The sequence below is a fragment of the Pongo abelii genome, chromosome 9, assembly GCF_028885655.2.
Source record: "Pongo abelii isolate AG06213 chromosome 9, NHGRI_mPonAbe1-v2.0_pri, whole genome shotgun sequence".
NCBI classification, from domain to species: Eukaryota; Metazoa; Chordata; class Mammalia; order Primates; family Hominidae; genus Pongo; species Pongo abelii.
The window spans coordinates 73,974,861-73,999,689 of record NC_071994.2 but is presented as its reverse complement, the minus strand read 5'-3'; the positions used below and the strand labels follow the sequence as shown (position 1 = coordinate 73,999,689).

Genomic DNA, 24,829 nt, shown 5'->3' with positions numbered 1-24,829 from the left:
AGGAACAGCTGAAGACATGAGGATATTAAGCCTGGAGAAGACTACAAGAAGGCTTCAGATAAACGATATCTGAAGAGTCATCCAGAGGCCCAATAAACAGACATATTCAGTGTAGTTTCTATGACCTGGTGAGACACTACACACTACACTCTACAAGGCAGAAACACGGTTGGAGTTGTTTCCCTCCTATCGCACCTACGCATAGTAATCCTTACCACATAAGTCAGGCCACTCCAATATGAATATATTTGCTAGACAGCTCTTTCCTGATGCTGACCTGAAAAATCTGCCTTTGTGTCACTTCTGTCTCTGGGTCCAACTCTTATCTTTCAGAGGAGCACAAAGTAAATTTACTCCATGTGTCTTATGACTATTCTTCTAATACTTAGAACTATGTCTTCTTTCCCATCTTTTCCACTTCAAGCAAACGAGTCAGTCAAGCAGTCATTTAATAAACATTTACTGAGCACTTACTGGATGCCATTCTAATGACTGGGGAATTCAGAGATGAAAACCAAAATCTCCTGAAGAACACAAGTCTACTGAGGAGAAATAAATAACCACAATTAAGTGCTTTAATGGAGTAAGGGCTGGTGACCAAGAAAGTACAGAGGAAAGGCACTCCACTCAAAGTGGAGAAACCCCCCTGCCTTCCAAGGAAGGCTGCCTGAAGGAAGCATCCTTTGATCTCTGTCTTGATGGCCAAATAGGTCCAGATAGAAAAAGGCATCATGATGAGTGTTCCAGGATGAGGGGACATGGTATACTTGAGAAAAGACAACTAGTATTTGAGGAAGGGGTGAGAAATGAGCCTAAAGAGGTAGATGAGACTCAAAGGAGGCTGATAAAGATATCACAGCTACAAGTTTTTGTTACATTCTGAAAACAGAAGTTTTTCTTTCTCATAGAAAGTGAATTACAACCCCTTACCACCTTAGTCAGAATTCTCTAATTCCACATTCTAGTAATCCTCTTAATATCTTGGTCTAAGAAAAATCTACAGTACTTTAAAGATTTCCAGGTAGGAGATTTTGCCACTCACCGGTTCCAGGAGGGAAAGCAGTTCAGGAGGTAGAGATTTGAAGAGATACTGTATTTGGTAGTAGACAGAGATGATGAAAGCTTCTCTCTGGAGAACTTCAAAAATAGGATGGATACTTTTCCAGGCATAAACTTATCCCTTCCCCTAACATCCCTGAGGGAGCCAAAGAGTAATGTTAGACTCTGAATAGATGATGAAAACTGAGCTACGCAGAAGCCAAAAGGCAAGTCTGGTTTCGGCTAGGTTTCCAATCCAGATCTTCTGTCTCTTAAGCTGCCTACCAATCATCATTCACTGAGTTTGTGGGAAAATCTGGAGAGACTGGGGAGGCAAGATGATGAAGAGACTTAAGAGGAGGTTGAGAAAGTACCTGAGATCCAAGGAAAGGACTTGGGCAAAAGTCGTTAAATAAGGAAACTCAAGAGGGTTAAAAACTTCTGACTATGGTAGAAACTGACAAAAATTTCCTGAAGCCTTTGAGAGGAACCTACAGAAAGAGCACTTAACCAAGAATCAGATTTTGGTTTTAGGTCCAACTCTCCAATTTAATGGTCATGTGTTCCCAGCAAATCACTTCAGGATTCTGTACCTTGGTTTACTAATCTGAAAAGTGAAGATAAATACCTACCCTGACTACCTTACAGAGCTGTTAGGAGGTTCCAAGAGAGAGTAAATGAGAAGAACTCAAGTCTACTGAGGAGAAAGAACCAACCACAATTCAGTATAAGTGCTATAACAGAGTAGGTGGAGTATTTTTTAAATCATCAACAAATCTAAACTATAAGCAATCTAAAGTATTATTGCTAGAATTGAAAAGAACAGTATCTAAAATTTAGATACAGTATGATCTTACTCAAAACAACAGGGCTTGGCCGGGCGCGGTGGCTCACGCCTGTAATCCCAGCACTTTGGGAGGCCGAGGCAGGTGGATCACGAGGTCAGGAGATAGAGAGACTCCGTCTCAAAAAAACAAAACAAAACAAAACAAAACAAAACAAAAAACAGGGCTTTTGTTTTTTGTATTTTTAAAAATTTTCTGTTTTAAATTTTATGTTTCTTCTTTTAAATTTCTTTCTTTGGCCTCTTCCTTGTAAGCAGGGCTTTTGTTTTTTGGGGTTTTTTTTGGTTTGTTTTTTGTTTTTTGAGACAGAGTTTCACTCTTGTCACCCAGGCTGGAGTGCAGTGGCAGGATCTTGGCTCACTGCAACCTCCGCTGCCCAGGTTCAGGCAATACTCCTGCCTCAGCCTCCGCAGTAGCTGGGATTACAGGCACCTGCCACCACACCCGGCTAATTTTTGTATTATTAGTAGAGACGGGATTTTACCATGTTGGTCAGGCTGGTCTTGAACTCCCAACCTCAGGTGATCTGCCCGCCTCGGCCTCCCAAAGTGCTGGGATTACAGGCATAAGCCACCGCACCCGGCCTGTTTTTTGTTTTTGAGACAGGGTCTCACTGTGTTGCCCAGGCTGGAGTGCAGTGGCACAATCACGGCCCACTGTAGCCTCAACCTCCCGGGCTCAAGTGATTCTCCCATCTCAACCTCCTAAGTAGCTGGGACTACAGGCTTATGCTACTACACCCAGCTAATTTTTTCTTTTTTAAGAGATTGGGTCTTACTATGTTGCCCAGGCTGGTCTCAAACTCCTGGGCTCCCAGGAAGCTATCCTTCCACTCCAGTCTCCCAAAATGCTGGAATTACAGGCATGAGCCACTATGCCCAGCCTACATTTCTCTCTCTTTTTTTTTTTTTGAGATGGAGTTTCGCTCTTGTTGCCTAGGCTGGAGTGCAAAGGCGCAGTCTCAGCTCACCATAAACTCCGCCTCTTGGGTTCAAGCGATTCTCCTGCCTCAGCCTTCCGAGTAGCTGGGATTACAGGCATGCACCACCAAGTCTGGCTAACAGTGTATTTTTAGTAGAGACGAGGTTTCTCCATGTTGGTCAGGCTGGTCTCCAACTCCTGACCTCACGTGATCCGCCCGCCTCGGCCTCCCAAAGTGCTGGGATTATAGGCATGAGCCACCGCACCCAGCCGCCCAGCCTATGTTTCTCTTAATGTGAAGGCTGGACTTGAGCTCCTAAGTTATGGACACTAATGTGATACTTCTCAGTGGGCTGGCATACCTGCTCATCATCAGTCTCATAGCTTGCAATATCCATGTTGCTCTAGGTCCTAGAGCCTAGGACAGTGTTTCTCTTCAGGGGTGATTTTGTTTCCCAGGGGACATTTGGCAATGTCTGGAGACATCTGGTTGTTACAAGTGCAGAAGGGTGCCAGTAGCATCTAGTGGACAGAGGGTAGGGATGCTATTAAACATCCTATAATATACAGAACAGCCCCCGAGAAAAAAAGAATTATCTGGCCCAAAATTCCAACAGTTCCTCTGTTGAGAAACCTTGGTCTAGGAGAACAGAGCTAGTGTTTTTCCACTCAGTGGTCTTTGGATGCCCACTAAAAGGCTGCGCCACCAACCTGCACTAGTGAAGAACAAAAAGTTTCATTCAGTTTGAAAGAAACAGAGCCTTATCAAATAATTCCATCATTTCTTGGAATGCCATAAGAGGCATTTTTTAAAAAGCTCTAATGGCTAATCTCAAACAGTTCATGTTTCTACTACTCAACAACAATCCCAGTGCCTCTCCTTTACACAACATTCTCTGGGGAGTCTTCCTGATTCTCTTTTATTACTATTCCTCACCCCACAGACATTCTAATGTGCTTCGCATGTATATTTTTGTCTGTACCTGTTCATACAAACTGTTTATTGATTTCTCTGCTTGTATTTTTATTAATTGGCATTGTGTCATACATCTTTCTGTTTCTTACTTTTTCCACTCAGTACTATGCTTTTAAGGTCCTCCCAAGTTCCTACAGGTACTTAATGTATTGCTTTTAACTGTAAAACAATTTCATGATATGCATCCGTCACATTTTACCTATTTACTCCCTCAGAGATAGATATCCAGATTGCCTCCAACTCCTCAATGTTCAGCCATAATTAACACTTCAGTGAACACCCTCTTACATATCCCCTTAGGATGTGTCACAGGGTATGTGTATATTCTACTGACTCAGCAATGCCATGCTGCTATCCACAATGCCATGCTGCTGTCCACAATGCCTGTACCATACCCACAAAAAAGTACAAAAAAGTACAAAAAATCTCCTACAGCCTCTGATCCTTGCCAACACTTGGCACTATTCAGCTTTCTAGTTTTTGCCAACCTAATAGATGTAAAGTGATATCTCATATTTTTATGTGCATTTCTCTAATTACTAATGACTCTGAGCATTTCTTTTCATGCTTAATGGCCTTTTGGGTTTCCTTTCCTGTAAATTTGTTCATATCCCTGGCCTGTTTTTCTATTGGAGTTGCTGTCTTTTGTTGATTTGCAGGAGTTTCTCTGGATAGATATTAATCTACTGTCAGTTTTAATCATTACTCATCTCTTCTCCATTCAGTTACCAGTTAACTCTGCCTATCACATCTTTAACAGAACAGAAATCCTTAATTTATAAAATTAAATTTATCGAATCTTTCTTACTTGCTTATATTTTTAGTTTTAAAAAAGTTCATTTACTTATTTATTTATTTTGAGACAGGGTTTCATCTGTTACCCACACTGTAGTCAAGTGCCATGATCTCAGCTCACTGCAACCTCAAACTCTTGGGCTCAAGAGATCCTTCCACCTCAGCCTCCTGAGTAGCTGGGACTACAGGCATGCACCACCACACCTGGCTAATTTTTGTATTTTTTGTAGAGATAGGGTTTGGCCATGTTGCCCAAGCTGGTCTTGAACCTCTAGGCTCAAGTGATCCGCCCGCCTCAGCCTCCCAAAGTGCCGGGATTACAGGCATGAGTTACCACACCCAGCCTGCTTATATTTTAAAAACTAGTTTCATAACTTTACCTTTCATAATTAGGTCTTTATCTTGAGTCCCCTTTGTATTCAGTATTATGTACAAATCTAGTTTTAATTTTTCTCCTTGTGGTGAGTCAGTTTTCTCAACTAATCTACTTAACAATGAATACCTTCTTACTGATTGGTGGTTACACCTTTATTACATATTAAATTCCCATCCATCTCTGAGATCTGCATTTTATCCCACTGATCTGTTTGTCTATTCTTACAGTGTGTCTTAAGGCAAGGTAAGTCCCTGTCTTGGTAGTTGCTTTCTTTCTTGTTTTATTTTTGAACTTTAGGTAGAGAAAAAAATAAATTATTCAAATTCTTTGGTTAATGAACATTCTCATCATTAGTCCATGCATGGACCACCTTTAATTTTTTAAAGTTATTATTATTTTGTCTTTTTTTAAATGACAGAGTCTCACTCTGTCACCCAGGCTGGAGTGCAGTGACATGATCATAGTTTACTGAAGTGTTAAACTCCTGGGCTCAAGCAATCTTCCCGCCTCAGCCTCCCAAGTAGCTGGCATTACAAGCGCACACTACCACACTCAGCTAATTTTTAAAATTTTTAGGAGAAACGGGGTCTCCCTGCATTGCCCAAGCTTGTCTGGAACTCCTGGAATCAAGTGATCCTTCCACCTTAGTCTTCCAAAGTGCTGGGATCAGAGGTGTAAGCCACTGTGTCAACCAAAACTACTTTTGTGGTTTCAAAACCCAAAAAATTTTCCATTTTATTCATCTTTGAGTATACAGTTCAATAGTGTTATGTATTACTATCTGTTACTATTTTGTAACAGATCTCCAGAACTTTTTTGTCTTGCAAAATGGAAACTCTATAGGCCCTAATTCCCCCCACTCCCTAGCCATCATTCTACTTTCTGTTTCTACGAATCTGACTACTTTAGATATCTCATATAAGTGGAATCATATTGGTCTCTTTGTGACTGGCTTATTTCACTTAGCATGTCTTCAAGGTTCATCCATCCTGTACCACATGACATAATTTCTTTACTTTTTACATTAATTATTTAATAACATGATAAATACTGAACCCACAAATGAACCTAAGATGTGAAACATCTAAAATTACTTATATCTAGCTATGTGCTCTTCTCTATCCTATCCTGCAGTCTCTCTTCCATACAAGGTTACCATTATCTGGAATCTTGATTCTATTCCCTTGCTTTTAAAAATATGGTTTTGGCTTGGCACGGTGGCTCATGCCTGTAATCCCAATACTTTGAGAGGCCAAGGTGGGAGGACTGCTTGAGCCCAGTAGTTTGAGACCAGTCTCGTCAACACAGGAAGACCCTCATCTCTAGAAAAAAAATTTTTTAATTAGCCAGGCAAGGGTGGTGCACACCTGTGGTCCCATTTACTTCGGAGGCTGAGGTGGGAGGATCAACAGAGCCCAGGAGGTTGAGGCTGCAGTGAGCTGTGATCATGCCGCCACACTCCAGACTGGGTGACAGAGAAAGACCCTGTCTCAAAATAAAGTAAAATATGGTTTTATCACACATATACAGAATTTTAAAACATACCGTTTATGCATAACACAAACTTAGCCAAAAAAAAAGAAAACATACCACTTAAGTTTCCATTATTTTTACCTTTCTATAAAAAGTGTCAACTTATAAGTGGTCTAGGACTCTTCTTTTGCACTCAATATTATACTGCTAAGCTTCATCCTTACCGTTATTTGTAGCTATAGTTATTTATATTTTGTCTTTTTATAAGTATGTAATATGTATTATTTTATATGTTATATTCCATTATGTGAATATATCACAACTAACTTACCCATTCGCCTTTACGTGAGTATTGTCATTTCCAAGTTTTTGCTACTACAAATAGTGTTGCTATGAAAAATCCTAAGAGGGGCCAGGCATGGTGGCTCATGTCTGTAATCCCAGCACTTTGGGAGGACGAGGCAGGTGGATCACCTGAGGTCAGGAGTTCGAGACCAGCTTGACCAACATGGTGAAACCCTGTCTCTACTAAAAAATAGAAAAATTAGCCGGGCATGGTGGCAGACACCTGTAATCCCAGCTACTTGGGTGGCTGAGGCAGGAGAATCACTTGAATCCAAGAGGCGGATGTTGCAGTGAGCCGAGATCGTGCCATTGCATTCCAGCCTGGGCAACAGAGCAAGAGTCTGACTCAAAAAAAGAAAAAAAAGAAAGAAAAAAGAAAAATCCTAGGAGGATGTACCAAAATCTTTTCTTGGCATATATCTAGGAATTAAACTCCCAGATTATAGGGAGTTTAATTTAAAAACAGTTTGAAACTGTTTTTCAAAGTGGTTTCTCCACAAAGGAAACAATATAACTGAGTACAGCCCCAGCGTGGGACTAGAAAGGATCAACGAATATCTACTGACTGAACAAATAAATAGACAGTACTCAATAAATGCTAGCTAGTGTTATTAATTATGTCTACGTAATTACATAGGTGGTAATGTTCCAACTATATTTATGCTCTGCTTCTCCTCTCTAGAACTGACCTTTAACCTACAGCAGATTTGAGAATGAGAGGTTCACAAGAATTGTAAAATTGGTAGCTATGGCTATTACCTAAAATACGCCTAGGCAGGCAGAAGAACTTTATAAGAACCAGGATAGAAAAATCAGGAACAGCAAGATGGGCCATCCAAACAGAATAGCAAACAATAGAGTACTTAGCCAAAAGGATCGTTCATAAATCGGGCCGGGGCGGTGGCTCACACCTGTAATCCCAGCATTTTGCGAGGCCGAGGCAGGTTGATCACTTGAAGTCCGGAGTTCGAGATCAGCCTGGCCAACATGGTAAAACCCCTTCTCTACTAAAATACAAAGAGTTAGCTGGGCATGGTGGCAGAAGCCTGTAATCCCAGCTACTTGGGAGGCTGAGGCAGGAGAATCGCTTGAACCGGAGAGGCGGAGGTTGCAGTGAGCCGAGAGCATGCCACTGCACTCCAGCCTGGGTGACAGAGCAGGACTTCATCTTAAAAAAAAAAAGATTGTTCATAAATTTAGTCTATAAAAGTTTTTCTACCAATTCTACAAATAAAATCAAATGACAAACTGGGGAAAGATATCTGCAGCAAATATGTCAAAAGGCTTATTCCTGACCTACAAAGAGCTCTTACAAATCAGTAAGAAACATTCCAAAAGAAACCTGAGCAAAGGAAAGAAAATGTACCAAATATATCATATGGCTCAAGCTGTGAATAATACATCTTGTGAATAATACTTACATATAATACTTAATAATGTAAACAATGAATATTTATTTAAAAATTGGGAGGAGGAAATGTTTGTAGTATGTGATGGGTATATGTACAGCAGTATAAGATAATTATTACCGCCAGGCACAGTGGCTCATGCCTGTAATCCCAACACTTTAGGAGGCCGAGGTGGGCAGATCACGAGGTCAGGAGATCGAGACTATCCTGGCCAACATGGTGAAACCATGTCTCTACTAAAAATACAAAAATTAGCTGGGTGTGGTGGCGTGAACCTGTAGTCACAGCTACTTAGGAGGCTGAGGCAGAAGAATCGCTTGAACCCAGAAGGCAGAGATTGCAGTGAGCCGAGACCATGCCATTGCACTCTAGCCTGGGTGACAGAGTGAGACTCCGTCTCAAAAACAAACAAACAAACAAAAAAACCCCACAGAATTATTACCTTCCAAAGCAGGAAGTCAATACATAATACTTAAAAGTAGAAATTTATACATCAGTATAAATATGTTATTTAAAAAACACAAATATTATATTTAAATATAATATATATATTATATTAAATATAATAAAGTAGAAATTTATATATCAGTATAAACATGTTATTTAAAAAACACAAATATTATATTTAAATATAATAAAGTAGAAATTTATATATCAGTATAAACATGTTATTTAAAAAACACAAGGCCAATTGTGGTGGCTCATGCTATAATCCCAACAATTTGGGAAGCTAAGGCAAGAGGATCACTTAAGGCCAGGAATTCAAGACCAGCCTGGGCAATATAGCGAGAGCCAACTCTACAAAAAATTAAAATATATATATGTATTAGCCAAGCATGGTGGTGTGTACCTGTAGTCCTAGCTACTTGGGAGGCTGAGGCAGGAGGATTGCCTGAGCCCAGGTGTTTGAGGCTGCAGTGAGCTATGATGGAGCCACTGCCCTCCAGCCTGGGTGATAGGCTGAGATCCTGTATCTTAAAAAAAAAAAGTATCAGAAATGAACTAAAAAGTTATTAATAAAAGTAGTTGCCACAGAAGAATCAGAGACTGACAGAGTTGGGCAGGGGACCAATGTGTTTTGCTTCTGAAGTTTTGTAGAACTATATAACTTTTAAAACTATGGTATGTATTACTTAGATAAAAATGGAAATATCAGGCCGGACACGGTGGCTCACGCTTGTAATCCCAGCACTTTGGGAGGCCAAGGTGGGCGGATCACCTGAGGTCAGGCGTTCGAGACCAGCCTGACCAACGTGGAGAAACCCTGTCTCTACTAAAAATACAAAATTAGCTGGGCATGGTGGCGCATGCCTGTAATCCCAGCTACTTAGGACGCTGAGGCAGGAGAATCACTTGAACCTGGGCGGCGGAGGTTGCGGTGAGCTGAGATTGTGCTCCAGCCTGGGCAACAAGAGGGAAACTCTGTCTCAAAAAAAAATATCAAATATAAATCTAGTCAATGATATGAACAAATAATTGAAAGAAACCAAATGACTACTAACTCAACCTCACTAATAATCAGAAAAATACTTAATAAAATCAGATATTTTCACCTTATCACACTGACAAAGATTAAAAATACTGACTATTCAGTTGTTGTTCAGTATCACACTGACAAAGATTAAAAATACTGACTATTCCCTACACCTTCTTTAACATTGGGTAACAGCTCTGTTAAATCTGTGTTGATGGATTGTAAACTATAATAGCTATAACTTTCTTGCAGGGCAATTTGGCAAGTTCCATTAATAATTAAAACACATATATTTTTTGACCAGGCAATTTCATTTCTAGGAGTGCATTCTATAAAACTGCTTGCACAGGTATGCAGGTAATTTATGTATGAGAAGCTTACTAAATTGTTGCTTGCAACTGTGATAAACTGTTAATAAACAAGTCAATCGATAAAGGTAAATTAAATTTTATTTGAGATCTATTTTCCAAAATACTATGCAGGCCGGGCGTGGTGGCTCACTCCTGTAATCCCAGTACTTTGGGAGGCCCAGGTGGATGGATCACTTGAGCCCAGGAGCTCCTGACCAGCCTGGACAACATAGTAAAATCGTCTCTACAAAAAAATACAAAAATGAGCTGGGCGTGGTGGCTCGCACCTGTAGTTCCAACTACTCAAAAGGCTGAAGTGGGAGGATCCCTTGAGCCCAGGAGGCAGAGGCTGCAGTGAGCCAAGATCACACCACTGCACTCCAGCATGGGCAACAGAGACCCTGTCTTAAAAAAAAAAAAAAAAAATTACTATGCAGTCATTAGTTTAAGAGGATGATATACACACCAATATGGATAGATATCTGAGAGACAGTATTAGGTGGAAAATGCTGCAGAACCTAATGGATGTCATAAACATCTAAAAATTTATAAACACACTTGCAGATTTTTCCTATCTATAACAAATTGATTAACAGTGGCTCCCTCTGGACACTTTTGATTTCTATGTCACATACTGTTACATTGTTCAAATTTTTGATAACAAAGATACATAACTTTTGCAGAATGAAAACCTCATCCTGTCTCTAGGCAGGTCTGCTTCATCCTCTAAGAACAAGACAGGCCTTTACCTCTTGTGGGTAATTCAATTTGATACAGATTTCAGAGCTAACTGGGAGGACTTCAAGAAGTCCAGTCAACCATCCCATATAAAATCACAAACATCCATTCCCTCCACAACATTCCTGACAGGTTGCTAACTCGTACTAAAACACAGCTTGTAATAGGAAGACCGGGCACGGTGGCTCACGCCTGTAATCCCAACACTCTGGGAGGCTGAGGCAGGCAGATTGCTTGAGTTCAGGAGGGCAAGACCAGCCTGGGCAACCAGCAAAACCCTCTCTCCACCAAAAATACAAAAAATTAGCCTGGTGTTGTGGTGTCCTCCTGTAGTCCCAGTTACTTGGAAGGCTGAGGTGGGAGGATCACCTGAGCCTGCAGAAGTCAAGGCTGCAGTGAGCCGAAATCGCCAAACTACACCACTGCATTCCAGCATGGGCAATCGGAATAAGACCGTCTCAGGAAAAATAAAAGTATCCAATTGGAAAGGAAGAAGTGAAACTCTCTCCACTCTCAGATGATCAATCTTATATATAAAAAATCCTAAAAAAAATACTTTAAAAACGATTAGAGCTAATAAATTCAGCAAAGTTGGAAGACTAACACAAAACGATCAGTTGAAGTTCTATATATTAGCAATGAATAATTCAAAAAGGAAATTTTTTTAAATTCCATTAACAATGGCATCAAAAAGAATAAAATACTTAGGAATAAGTTTAACAAAGGAGGTGCAAGACTTGTACATTGAAAACTACAAAACATTGATGAAAGAGATTAAAGACCCAAATAAATGAAAAGATATCCTGTGTTCATGTACTGGAAGATTAATATTATTAAGATGGAAACATTTCCCCAAACAATCTAGAGAATCAATCCAATCCTTATCAAAATCCCAACTGCTTTTGTTTGTAAAATGGAAACGTTGATATTAAAATTAATAAGCAATTGCAAAGGACTCAGAATAGCTGAAACAATCTTGAAAAAGAATAACAAAGTTGAGGAACATACTTTCCAATTTCATAACTTACTACAATGCTACAGTAATCATAACAATGTGGTACCTGCAAAAGAACAGACATATAGATCAATGGAATAAAATTGAGAGTACAAAAATAAGCCAACATATCTTTGATCAATTGATTTCTGACAAGGTCGTGACATGCCACGACCATCCAATGGAGAAAGAAGTCTCTTCAATAAATGATGCTGGGACAACTGGCTATCCATATGCAAAAGAATGAACTTAGATTCTTATCTCACACCATTTACAAAAACTCAAAATGGACCAAAACTCCAAATGTAAGAGCTAAGACTATGAAACTCTTTTTTTTTTTTTCAGAAGGAGTCTTGCTCTGTCATCAGGCTGGAGTGCAGTGGTGCGATCTTGGCTCACCGCAACCTCAGACTCCCTGGTTCAAGCGATTCTCCTGCCTCAGCCTTCCGAGTAGTTGGGATTACAGGCATGTGCCACCACGCCCAGCTATTTTTGTACTTTTATTAGAGACAGGGTTTCACCATGTTGGCCAGGCTGGTCTCAAACTCCTGACCTTGTGATCCGCCCACCTCGGCCTCCCAAAGTGCTGGAATTACAGGTGTGAGCCACTGCACCCGGCCAAGACTATAAAACTCTTCAAAGAAAACATAGGGGTAAATCTCTATGACCTTGGACTTGGCAATGGATTCTTAGATATGACACTAAAAGCACAACCAATAGAATAAAAAAATAGATATACTGAACTTCATCAAAATTAAAAACTGTTTATGTGTCAAAGGACACTATCAATAAAGTGACAAGACAACCGATAAAGTGTGAGGAAATATTTTAAAATCATATATCTGATAATGGTCTATTATCCAGATTATATAAAGTACCCTAACAACTCAACAAAAAGACAAAAAATTCAACCAAAAATTGGGCAAAGACTTAAACAAACACTTCTCTAAGGAAAATATACAAATGACCCATAAGCACAGGAAAAGATGCCCAACATCATTAGTCATTAGGGAAATACAAATCAACACCACAATGACATCTACATCCACTAAAGTAGCTATAATAAATAAAATTAAAAAAAAAAAAACGGAGTGAAAGAAGTAAGAAGTCTTGATGAGAATGTGGAGGAATGAAAACCCCAATCCACTTTAGGATAGAATGGAAAATTGTGCAGCTTCTGTAGAAAACAATTTGTCAGTTCCTCAAAACATTAAACACAGAGTTACCACATGACTCAGCAATTCCACTCCTAGGTAGATTTCTTTTCTTATTTTCTAAAGATATGAGTTTAAGTTTCTCAGTGTAAGATGTGCTATCATGTTAGCATATCCTCTCACCAATAAAATTCAGCATTATGTTTACAGGATGTGGTAGTAACGAGTAAACTGCACATTCCTAGTACAACTGGCCTCATTAAGTCACAGACACATTTCCTGTTAAGAATTAACTAGTGAATAACACATCAGTGGTTTTCTAACAGTGCTATGATGAGTCTCAGAGATTTCAGAGGGGGAAGCAGAGGTGTTAGGGTTACCCAACCTTCATATCAAGCAGAGCAGCCTCTTAACTGTTTCCCAGATTGAGTTTTTCCTTAAGATAATGTTTAAAGAAAGGATTCCACACTTAAGGAAAAAGCTCTTATTGAAAATTACTGCAGTGCATATATGCATACTCACTTTCTTCAGAATAGGTTGTAAAAATCGGCCAGGCGCAGTGGCTCACGCCTGTAATCTCAGCACTTTGGGAGGCCGAGGCGGGCGGATCACGAGGTCAGGAGATCGAGACCATCCTGGCTAACACAGTGAAACCCTGTCTCTACTAAAAATACAAAAAAATTAGCCGGGCATGATGGCGGGCGCCTGTAGTCCCAGCTACGCGGGAAGCAGAGGCAGGAGAATGGCATGAACCCGGGAGGCAGAGCTTGCAGTGAGCCAAGATTGTGCCACTGCACTCCCGCCTGGGCGACAGAGCGAGACTCCATCTCAAAAAAAAAAAAAAAAAATCTTTGCAGATTAGCCAACGCTATATAATTAAAAATATTTCTACATATAAGCACAGAAATGCCAAGGGGGCTTTCACTCATTTATGAGTTTACTGAACCCCCTGGCTCAAGCAATTCTCCCACCTCAGCCTCCTCAACAGGTAGGATTACAGGTGTGTGCCACCACTCCTGGCTTGTGTCTTTCCACCTAAAGTGAATTTACTATAGACAGCATATCGATAAATGAGGGGATTTTTAAAACCAATCTGCCAATCTCTGTCTTCTAATGGAAGAATTTAATCCATTTATATCTAAAGTGATTACTGATAAGGAAGAATTAACTTCTGCCATTTTGCTGTTTGTTTTCTGTATGTCATTTTCCCCATGTAATTTCATCCATTACTGTTTTTTCTTTTTCTTTTTCTTTTTTTTGAGACAGAGTCTTGCTCTGTCTCCCATGCTGGAGTGCAATGGCATGATCACGACTCACTGCAGCCTTGACCTCCCAGGTTCAAGGAATCTTCCCACCTCTCAGCCTCCCCAGTAGCTGAGACTACAGGTGCACACCACCACGCCTGGCTAATTTCTGTATTTTTTGTAGATATAGGGTTTTGCCATGCTGCCCAAGCTAGTCTTGAACTCCTAAGCTGAAGCCATCTGCCCACCTCAGTCTCCCAAAGTACTAGGATTACAAACGTGAACCACCACACCCGGCCCTTTTTAAAAAAAATTTAGATTAGTGTAATCCAGATCCTGTAAGATTCATGAGATGCTTAGTTTTCCCAGTCAATTCATCTTTGCTCTCTCCAATTGAATAGTTCCTGATGATTATCTCCTTCATGAATCTGTCCCACAATGTTTCGAAGGGAAAACCTATCTTTTCTGCCTATGAACATAGTCTTATGTTCTATCCTTTTCACCCTCTGAATCACCTGACCCTTAGACACACACTCGCCAATACACTATTCATCATTCATACATAAAGTTCATTGTTATTGTCTTTCTCCACCTCCATGTGGCCTGGGTTAGGCTGGGCCCTAGAATACCTAGGAATGGTCTCTTGATGACTGACAGACAAAGAAGTAAGAGGCAAAGTGGCTTACATTGTAGGAGCGTGGGTGCCTCTGCTTCCACTGCACCAGGAGCAGCTGGGCCACCACCAAGGTAGCGATGAGGATGAGGACCATTTCAGCATGCATAGCTTCATGGCCACGGTGCTTGGCATGCATGCGTGCGTGCTCGACCCTGAAAGCCAAACACACGGGGTGAATCAAGTCAGGGATGCTGTAGTGATAAAGGGACAGTGCTTTCCAGGGATATCCCACCAGTACATAGCTCAGAACACATTCCCTGCTTCATAGCTGCAGGGTACCACACAAATTAGGGGCTAGGACACACACCCTAACAGACAGGCATGTGGAGATAGAATACAGGCTCTACGGACCCCCCAGCAACCAAGCCTAGATATTGGAATTAGAGCTAAGTGGTCTGCTGCCTGCCCCCATGGAAGAAACAGCTGACACCTTTCCTGTAGCATGAAGGAGGTCCCAGGAGAAAGCTGCATCATTGCCCATTTCAAGCCTATTTCAACCTGATGCTGGAACAAGAAAGTAACCCAAAGAGGTTATAGCCATAAAGTCTCATACTCTTAGTCACCAATATCTATGACAGCTGTAAAGGAGTAACAGTGCAAATGTGTGCTGATTCCAGGATTAAAGTCTTGCTTTATTCATTCTACCCTCTCTGCCAGGGTCAGAAATCCTTAAGACTAGTTAAAGCCTAAGAAGTCTGGACTGCTTCAACTTTATACTAATCCAACAGTGACTTTACCCTCAGTATCCACAGGTAAACAGCCTCCTCAAAGGCTCAAGGAAGTTTAGTAATTAGAGAGTACAGCTGGAAACTTTTTATTAATCTAAGGCTGGCATTCTCTGGTCTTAAAGACTGGCAGCAAGTGATTCCCTTGGCCAATACTGGCTAAAAACTTGCTCTAAGAACAATCACTCCTACCACTCTGGGTCACAGTCATCCAAAGGAGAGGAATGAGAAAGCAATTAGAGGCCGGGCGTGGTGGCTCACACCTGTAATCCCAGCACTTTGAGAGGCTGAGGCTGGAGGATCACTTGAGGTCAGGAGTTAACAATGAGCCTGGCCAACATGGCGAAACACCGTCTCTACTAAAAATACAAAAATTAGCCGGGTGTGGTGGTGCATGCCTGTGATCCCAGCTACTCAGGAGGCTGAGGCAGGAGAATCGCTTGAACCTGGGAGGTGGAGGTTGCAGTCAGCCAAGATCGCAACACTGCACTGCATCCTGGGCGACAGAATTAGACTCCGTCTCAAAAAAAAAAAAAAAAAAAAGAGAGAGAGAAGAGAAGGAATTAAAATCAAATACATCAAAACGTATGGGAAAGGGCAAATTTAAATAAATAATAAAGAAAATCAAATACAAATGTAACTTGAGTCATAAGCTTTTATACAATTCCCATTACACCAGGGTATTTAGGAGGGAGGAAAAGGACAACATAAATAGTGTCTTCATGGAATTTCCATGGGCAATTAAACATTAACAGCAAAAATAACCCAGAAGGATGAATTACAAACAATAAAGCAAATATAACAAAAAGTGTAGAACCCAGGTGGTAAGTATAAAGGTGTTCACTGTACAATTCTTTCAACTTTTCTATGTATTTAAAGTTTTTCATAACAAAATGTAAGGGGGGAAAACTTGGTGGGCAGAGTGGGAAGCCAAATGCCAGTCAGTAAGCCTCAGCACCTAAGGGTTCCTCTGACATAAAACTTTACCCTGGGTGGGAGAATCTGACAGAAAGAGAATAGGATTGGGAGTTCGAAACTTAGATTCAGACCCACCTATATGGCCATGGCCAATTAACCTCACATCTGTATATCACAATTTCTTCATCTGTCAAAAGGAGTCCATATTTTTTCTGCCTGCCTCAAGAGTTGTTGAGAGAATAGGCTAAGAGGGTAGAACACACTTAAAAACACCTAAGGGCTATGAGGAGTTATAAAGATAGCAAGAGATAAGTTTCTTGTTCTCAGACAACATATCAGTGAAAGGATGTGCACAAAATGAAGTCAAAGAATGATCTAGAAAAGACCAGAGAAGTCATCCAGTTCAAGTTCCCACTCAATGCAAAAATCATTTTTGCAATCTTTGCTTGAATACTTCCACTGGCTGAGAACACATGCCTTTTAAAGTAATCTATTTTAGAACCAGCAGTGTCTGGCACATTGTAGGTACATATACATATATTCTTTTTTTGGAGAGAGAGTCTTGCTCTGTCATCCAGGCTAGATGGGATCAAGGGATCCTCCTACCTTGGCCTCCCAAAGTGCTGGGATTACAAGTGGGAGCTACCACACCTGGGCAGGTACCAATATTTGCTTATAAATGAATAAAATCCCAATGCTTTAGGGATAGAAAGCTCATTACCTCTCACTACACCTTGACTATTAAAGACAGTTCTGACAATGAGACAAAAAAAATCTATCTTCTTATAGCTTCAGTCCATTAGACCTAATCCGATACTCCATAACAACAAAGGACATATCAACTCTTCTTTCCCAATGCCACCCCTTCAAAGATTTATCATGATGTTATTCAAACAAAACAAAACTATCCTGTTCCTATCACTATTTTCCTGTGCCCTTTGAGGCTAACAGTTCTAGGTCTTTTAACCATTGTTCATATAACATGATATGAAGACTATTAGTATGGGTTGCCTTCTTCTACACATGATCCAGTTAAAGATCTTTTTAATATGCCATGCTTAGAACAAAATATTTGTGACCTCAGCAGAGCAGACCACTGTGGCACTGTCACCTCCCTTACAGCAGACAGCGTATTTCTACAAACATCTTCTAAATTATTCAGAATATTTTGGTAGCTGAGGTACACAACTGGTTCATACTGAGCTTAAAATCACCTAAAATCACACTGGGTTTGTCATGTGAACAGGTATTTTTGCCTTTCTATGTTTTTATAGTCAATAGTTTTAATCTAAATAAAATCAATAGGTTTTTTCTCACTATTAAATTCTAAGGTTGATATCACCTCATTGGTCAGTCACCTTGTGAAGTTCGTGGGGCAGGCACTCTGAAACCCTTTTACTGGTGAGAAATCATTATAAGATATATGATGGCTCTTTCTATTTACAAAACAAGTTAGTTGCAGAATTGAGAACAGAAGATACATCTCCCATTTTCTTAACCAGAGCTCCCCATCCTGTATCATGGATAATGATGATGTTAACGATAATCATCTTCGAAGCAGTTAACACTTACTGCAAGCTTACCACATGCCAGGCACTCTTCTAAGAATTTCACATATATTAATCCTCACAACTCTATGAGACATAGATATTGTTATGATCCTCGTTTTACAAATGGGGCAAAGTAAGGTTGTGAGAAGTAACTTGCTCAAAAATCACATAGCTAGTAAATGGTAGAAATGGTATTGAAACCCAGATAGATGATTTGGTGCAATCATCTACTTACACATTCAAGACTAAGAGAGCAACCCAGATACTTAGAGAGATCCCAAAAGACCAGTCCTACCGGTCATGAGCCACTGCCTCCTACTGACAAGAAAGCAAAATGGGTAGACATATCACTCAATTAGCTGGGTTAACCTGCAGTTCCTGGACTGCAGGGCCCGAACTGCCACACTTACCTCCATTGCTCCTCTGGAGAGAGATCTGACATATCAACCTGTAGAAAGACACCACCAGAAAAATCCGTTACTGTCTTAAAACTGTCCCTGCCAATATAAGGTGCTCACACATTTATCAGTATCTTCAAGGAATTAGAGAAGCTTCAAGTCTTAGTATCTCTATGAAGCCTTACCAACCATTCTATTTCACACTGATCTCTCCCTTCCTTAACCGCTTAGTTTGACTCATGTCTATGACTGAATGTGTTGCACGTCTGTGCTAGGCAATAAGGGCAGAGGAGGACAAGAATCCTTAACTCCAAAGATGCTCACAGACTAGTGAGAAAGACAGCCGTAAACAGAAAATTTATCGATTATATAATAAAGACTAGCTATAGAATAAAGAGATGCCTTGCTTTTTAACCTTTTAACCCAATCTGGGGTGTTTTAGACTAGGGAAGGCTTTATGGAGGAGATGTGAATTATCCAGAAGAAGAAATAAGAGAAATATGTTCCAGGCAAAGGGACTAAAATGGACAGGAAGGAATAAAATTGCATAGTACACAAGCAATTGAGTATGGCTAGAGCAAAAAGTATAAATCGATTAGTGGGAGACAGAGTTAGATATAACACCATGTGACTCTAAATGGCGCTATGGTAGCTGCTAGGCTACATTGGACCTGGGCAAACTGAACTTAGTTCTTGCCCTGCTGCTATTAACTAGCGATATCACTAGCCATCCAACTTCAAAGTTCTCGTTCTATTTGGTAGTCTTATCTTTTCAGAGTTTGTTTTCAACCTTGGCACTGCTGATATTTTAGGGTGGTTCATTCCCTGTTGAGGAAGGTGTCCTGTATATTGCCATAGCATCCCCCTAGTTGAAAACCACTGCTCTAGAATAATATTATATTCTTTGAGTTTAGGGCTCAAGTCTTCTACCTCCTTGCAGTCATATAGAAGCATACCCAAGTCTCAGTACATAAGTCACTCAATGCATTCTTATACTGAATTGAGCTGAAAATGTTCTTTGATCTGATCTACAGAAGAGAGACGAGGCCTTAGAAATACTCAAATCAATCAACAACCATTCCTTTAGTACTTAAGATGTTCAAGGTCCTGTTACCCACTGTTCTGATAACTTCAGAAAAGTCCCATAAGTTAAACATTTGAAATAGTAACACAGGTAGAACTCCATTCTACTACTGAGTCAAATCAGCACATATTTACCAGGCATCCTTTATGGATGTGTACCGGAAATGCCCATCACTATTGAAGGTGGGCTTTCCAGCTGCTACATCTCCCAGCTAAGTCAAAAAATAAATTTACCAGGACTTTGCCTAACCAATCTGGGTAATGAAGTCAACATCCCTCCTTCCTTTTCCTACCCACGCTGCCTCACAGAATTTATTCAGGTGCCCTGACTCAGGCCTTCACCTCCCAGAAAGATAGAGGTCAGATACTCTGAGGGGACACATGGGAGGTACCTGAGCAGGCAATTATGAATCACATTTCAAAATAACAATCCATGCACAGGTTTCAAGCTACATGTCAAAACTCTCTTCTTCTTCTTCTCCAACTTGGACCTGCATCTTACCAAGCCTATTAATTGTCCCAAGACACGTGGGACTCATTTCTGTCTCTGGGCCTTTGCACACCCTTCCTTCTACTTACAATGCCCTTCCCTATTTTTCGTTGTTGTTGTTGTTGTTGTTTGTTTCTTATCCACATCCTAGTTATCCTTTAAGAACCCAGCTCCAACTGCAACTTTCCTGATTCTCTAGCCTAGGGAATTTGGTCCTCTGCCTTTCTCCAGCATGGATATTTCTCTTTTTCACTCAAAGTGTAGCCCATGGACTGGCAGTACCAGCATCATTTGGGTGCTTGATAGAAATGTAACATCTCAGGTACCACTCCAGACCCACTGAATCACAATCTGCCTTTTAATAAGACCTCCAGGTGATCAATATGTACATTAAATTTGAGAAGCACTGTTCTATGTTAGTCATTCAGTCTCATGTTATCTTAGACATCCTTTCTAAGCGGTCTAACAGCTTGTCTCTAGCACCAGGATAGGGCAAGCAAGAGACCTGGGGCTCAAAATTTAAGGAAGCACTCACTCTCAGGTACCTACCCTGCACTTGCATGACCTTAAGAGTGAATGGCTCTCTAAAGTTTATACCCTAGCACCTTGTTTCCCTCACCCTAGTCCTGGCCCTGTTTATGTTTATTTGCTTCCATCCCATGAACATATTAGTTCCCTCAGAGCCAAGACACACTTTATACTGATTTATGTCTTTCAAGGAGAACAGCACAGAGCTGAGCATATATTAAGCACTCAATGAGTACTTGTGGAATTGAAGAAAATTCTCTTTATTAAGGGAAGCAAGTATGCTGACAAACCAGCACCTCACCTGGAGATGCTTAAATTGTATAGAGTAAACAAACACTTGAAAAATAACTAATAAGCATCAGGAAAAGGAGTATTCATTTGACACCAAGGAAATCATGTTAAAAACTATGTAACAAAACAAAGCAACTACCTGTTCAAGAAACCAAATCCAATGAGGGGGAAACTAGGAAAATCTGGAATACTGGGCCAGGCATGAAGGTGCCTCTCTTTGACACAATGGACCAAGCATGCTACTGTCTATGGCTTAGTTTCTCCATCTAGAAAATAGAGAAATAAGACTTCTGACTTCATTATAGAGCTGTGAAGAAAGTATATTCAAGGTGATCAAGTGATTTCACTGCCTTTCCTGCTGGGAAAGTGGACATATTTTAAAACTACTAGAAGAGGCCAGAGATAATTGAATGTTGGTGAAGCAGAGGACAGTAATGCTGTCAGAGCCTCAGGGAAGGCAGCTCAGAAAGGCAAGCACTAAGGCTGAGACTAGACTTGAGGCTTAGAGGATCATTAGCACTTCATGGAGTACTACAAATGTTAAGAGTAAGACATGATCTGGCTTTAATATTTGCCTCCTGACCAAAAAGGTTATTTAAGTTACATCCAAACCAGTCTTCTGGCTCAAGTAAAAAAAAATAAGGGAAGGTGTAAACTATGGCTATAATTAACCTGTACCATCTGGAAAGACATCTTTATTTGCTCCCTCATTAAGGAGCTTATTCATTTGGGGCCAAGCACTAACCCAGTCTGAAGGCACCTTGTCCAAAGCTCAGGTAGCTAATTAGGTAAGGCTCTCAAGATAAGGATACTTACTGATTCATGAGCCCTTATCCAACTCCTAAGACCTACAGTAACTTAATGCTAGCCAATTGCTCCCCAATTAGGATCTTACAAGGCCCCCAGTCATGCCCAGATTTGAAAGACATTAAATCAAAAATAAATGCTAGGCAGAGGGAAAGACAACATTTTGCAAAGATGAAAAATGATGAGAAGTTGACTGCTACATTTTTTTTAGGTGCAAAAGACTCAGGGATTCACTAACATATCCCCACAAACAGGTCTCCTGTCCCCCCAAAATATCATAAACTCTATGATCTCTGCATCTGTAGGCAGGCTGCTCATTTTGTCCCTTAAGGCCCTTTCTTTCACCAAACCACATTCTGCCTTACTGCAAAACTCTGGCCAAATCCTTCTGGTCTCTAGTAGGCTCTTTAGACAGACCCCATTTATTGAAAAACAAACATCCTCTACTGCCTTGCTAAGTGTGGTCTACAGCCTAGCACCAAGAGTACCCTGAGAGCTTGTTAAGGAATAGAAAATCGCAGACTCCATCTCAGACCTCCTGAGTCAGAATCTGAATTTTAATAAGATAGTGAACTAATTCATATGTACATTAAAGTTTGAGAAGCACTGCTACTACATCCCAGCACTCACATTCACAAACTGCATCTACATGCATCTACATCACATGCATCTGTACACTTGACTCTTTATTTAACAACTTTACAGAGATCTAACTCACATACCATAAAATTCACCCATTTAAAGTGTGCTATTCTGAGGTTGGGCACGGTGGCTCATGCCTGTAATCCCAGCACTTTGGGAGTCTGAGGCAGAGGGCCTCTTGAGGCCAGGAATTTGAGACCAGCCTGGGGAACACAGCGAGAACCCATCTCTACAAAAAATAAATAAATTAGCCAGGCGTGGTGGCATATGCCTGTAGTCCCAGCTACTTTGGAGGCTAAGGCAGGAAGACTGCTTAAGCCCAGGAGTTTGAGGCTGCAGTGAGCCCTGATCACAGCAATGCACTTCAGTCTGGGTGACAGTGCAATACCCTGTCTCTAAAAAAATAAATAAAATGTACTATTCTGTACAAAATCTCAGACAAGAGGAATATGTTTTTTCTTTGAGTTCTATTGCACCAGCATGGTTAATACTGTTCATAACAGAATACTGTACATTTCAAAATTGCTGAGAGTGAATTTTCAAATGTAGTCACCACAAAAAATGTTAAGTATTTGAGGTGATCAATATGTTACTAGCTTGATTTAATTATTCCACATTGTATTTATGAATTTTTTTTTTTTTGAGACAGAGTCTTGCTCTATCGCCCCAGCTAGAGTGCAGTGGCGCGATGTCAGCTCACTGCAACCTCTGCCTTCCAGGCTCAAGGGATTCTCTCGCCTCAGCCTCCTGAGTAGCTAGGATTACAGGCATGCACCACCACACCTAGCTAATTTTTGTATTTTTAGTAAAGACAGGGTTTCACCATGTTGGGCAGGCTGGTCTCGAACTTCTGACCTCAAGTGATCTGCCCGCCTCAGCCTCCCAAAGTGCTAGGATTACAGGCGTGCGCCACCGAGCCCGGCCATGTATTTGTAAATTATAACATCACTCTGTATCCCACAAACTTACGCAAATATACAAATTGTCAATTTAAAATTTTTAAAAATTAAGTATACTATTCAGAGATTTTTAGTATATTCACAAAGTTGTGCCACTATCTAAGTTAAGAACATTTTTGTCACCTCAAAATAAAATCATGTGCCAGTTAGCAGTCACTCTCCATGTTCCCTGCCACGCAAGGCAACCACTAATTTACGTTCTGTCTCTATCTATAGATTTGCCTATTCTAGACAGTTCATATAAATGGGATCATAAACATATGGTCTTTCGTGACTGGCTTCTTTTCACTTTGCATAATTCTTTCAAGGTTCATCCACTTTGTAGCATGTACTGTAGTTCATTCCTTTGTATTGCCAAAGAATATTCCATCGTATAAACACCACATTATTTATCCATTCATCAGCTGATGAACGTTGGCACTGTTTCTACTTTTTGGCTATTATAAATAATGCTACTATAAACATCCATCTTTAAATTTTTGTGTGAATATATGTTTTCATTTCTCTTGAGTGTATACCTAGAAGCAGAATTGCTGGATCATATGGTAAGCCTCTGCTTAACCTTTTGAGGAACTAGCAAACTGTTTTCTATGGCAGCTGTACCATTTTACAGTCCCACCAGCAGTGTGTGAGGGTTCCAATTTCTCCGTATCCTTCCCAGTACTTATAATCTCTAATTAAAGCATCCAGTGACTATGAAATGGTATCTCAATGTGGTTTTGATTTTCCATTTCCCTGATAGCTAAATGATGTTGAACTTCTTTTCATGTGCTCTTTGGCCATTTGTGTATCTTTGGAGAAAAGTCTATTCATAGCCTTTGTCCATGTTTTTTTTTTTTTTTTTGTAAAGAGACAGGGTCTTGCTATGGTGCCCAGGCTGGAGTACAGTGGCTATTCACAGGCATGATCATTCTACATTAGAGCCTCAAATCCCTGGGCTCAAGCAATCCTCCCACCCCAGCCTCCCAAGTAGCTGGGACTACCTCCCAAGTAGCTGAGACTACCTCAGCCTCCCAAGTAGCTAGGACTACAGAGGACTGCCCTCTGCAGGGGCTTGGGTTATATCTCGCTCCCACTTTTCACCCCAAAAAATTGGTTAAGGGCAACAAAACACCCTTCTCAGTGAAGAAAAAAATAATGTACATCCTAATCTGGCACAGGTCTTTACTTGCTATATGTCAATGAATAGGGTACCTCTCTCTATGCCTCAGTTTCCTCATTTATAAAATGAGAGAGTTGGCTTAGATGACTTTCATTATTGCATTTTTTTTTTTTTTGAGATGGAGTTTTGCTCTTGTGCAATGGCACAATCTCGGCTCACCGCAACCTCTGCCTCCCGGGTTCAAGCGATTCTCTCACCTCAGCATCCCGAGTAGTTGGGATTACAGGCATGCACCACCACGCCCAGCTAATTTTGTATTTTTAGTAGAGATAGGGTTTCTCCATGTTGGTCAGGCTGGTCTCAAACTCCCGACCTCAGGTGATCCGTCTACCTCAGCGTCCCAAAGTGCTGGGATTACAGGCGTGGGCCACTATACCCAGTCTTATTATTGCATTCTTCAGCTAAAATGCTATAATAATTCAAATAAAATCTGTCTAACTCCAAAGTCCTGGAGTGAGCTATAATACT

The 24,829-nt window shown here is 40.6% G+C and overlaps 1 protein-coding gene across 4 annotated transcripts in view; it reads right to left on the bottom strand.

Annotated features, from left to right (window-relative positions):
* RNF121 (ring finger protein 121) overlaps positions 1-24,829 on the bottom strand; it is a 68,098-nt gene that overhangs the window by 21,434 nt on the left and 21,835 nt on the right. For 2 of the 4 annotated variants that reach the window (XM_002822183.5, XM_054525981.1), the window contains exons 2-3: positions 18,412-18,449; positions 14,819-14,960 (exon numbers count right to left, since the gene is read on the bottom strand). In XM_002822183.5, the coding sequence (XP_002822229.1) occupies positions 14,819-14,960; positions 18,412-18,449 (180 nt within the window). Of the gene's footprint in view, positions 1-14,818; positions 14,961-18,411; positions 18,450-20,930; positions 21,058-24,829 lie in introns of all 4 variants that reach the window. The other 2 variants (XM_054525980.2, XM_009246776.3) reach the window with 2 other exon arrangements.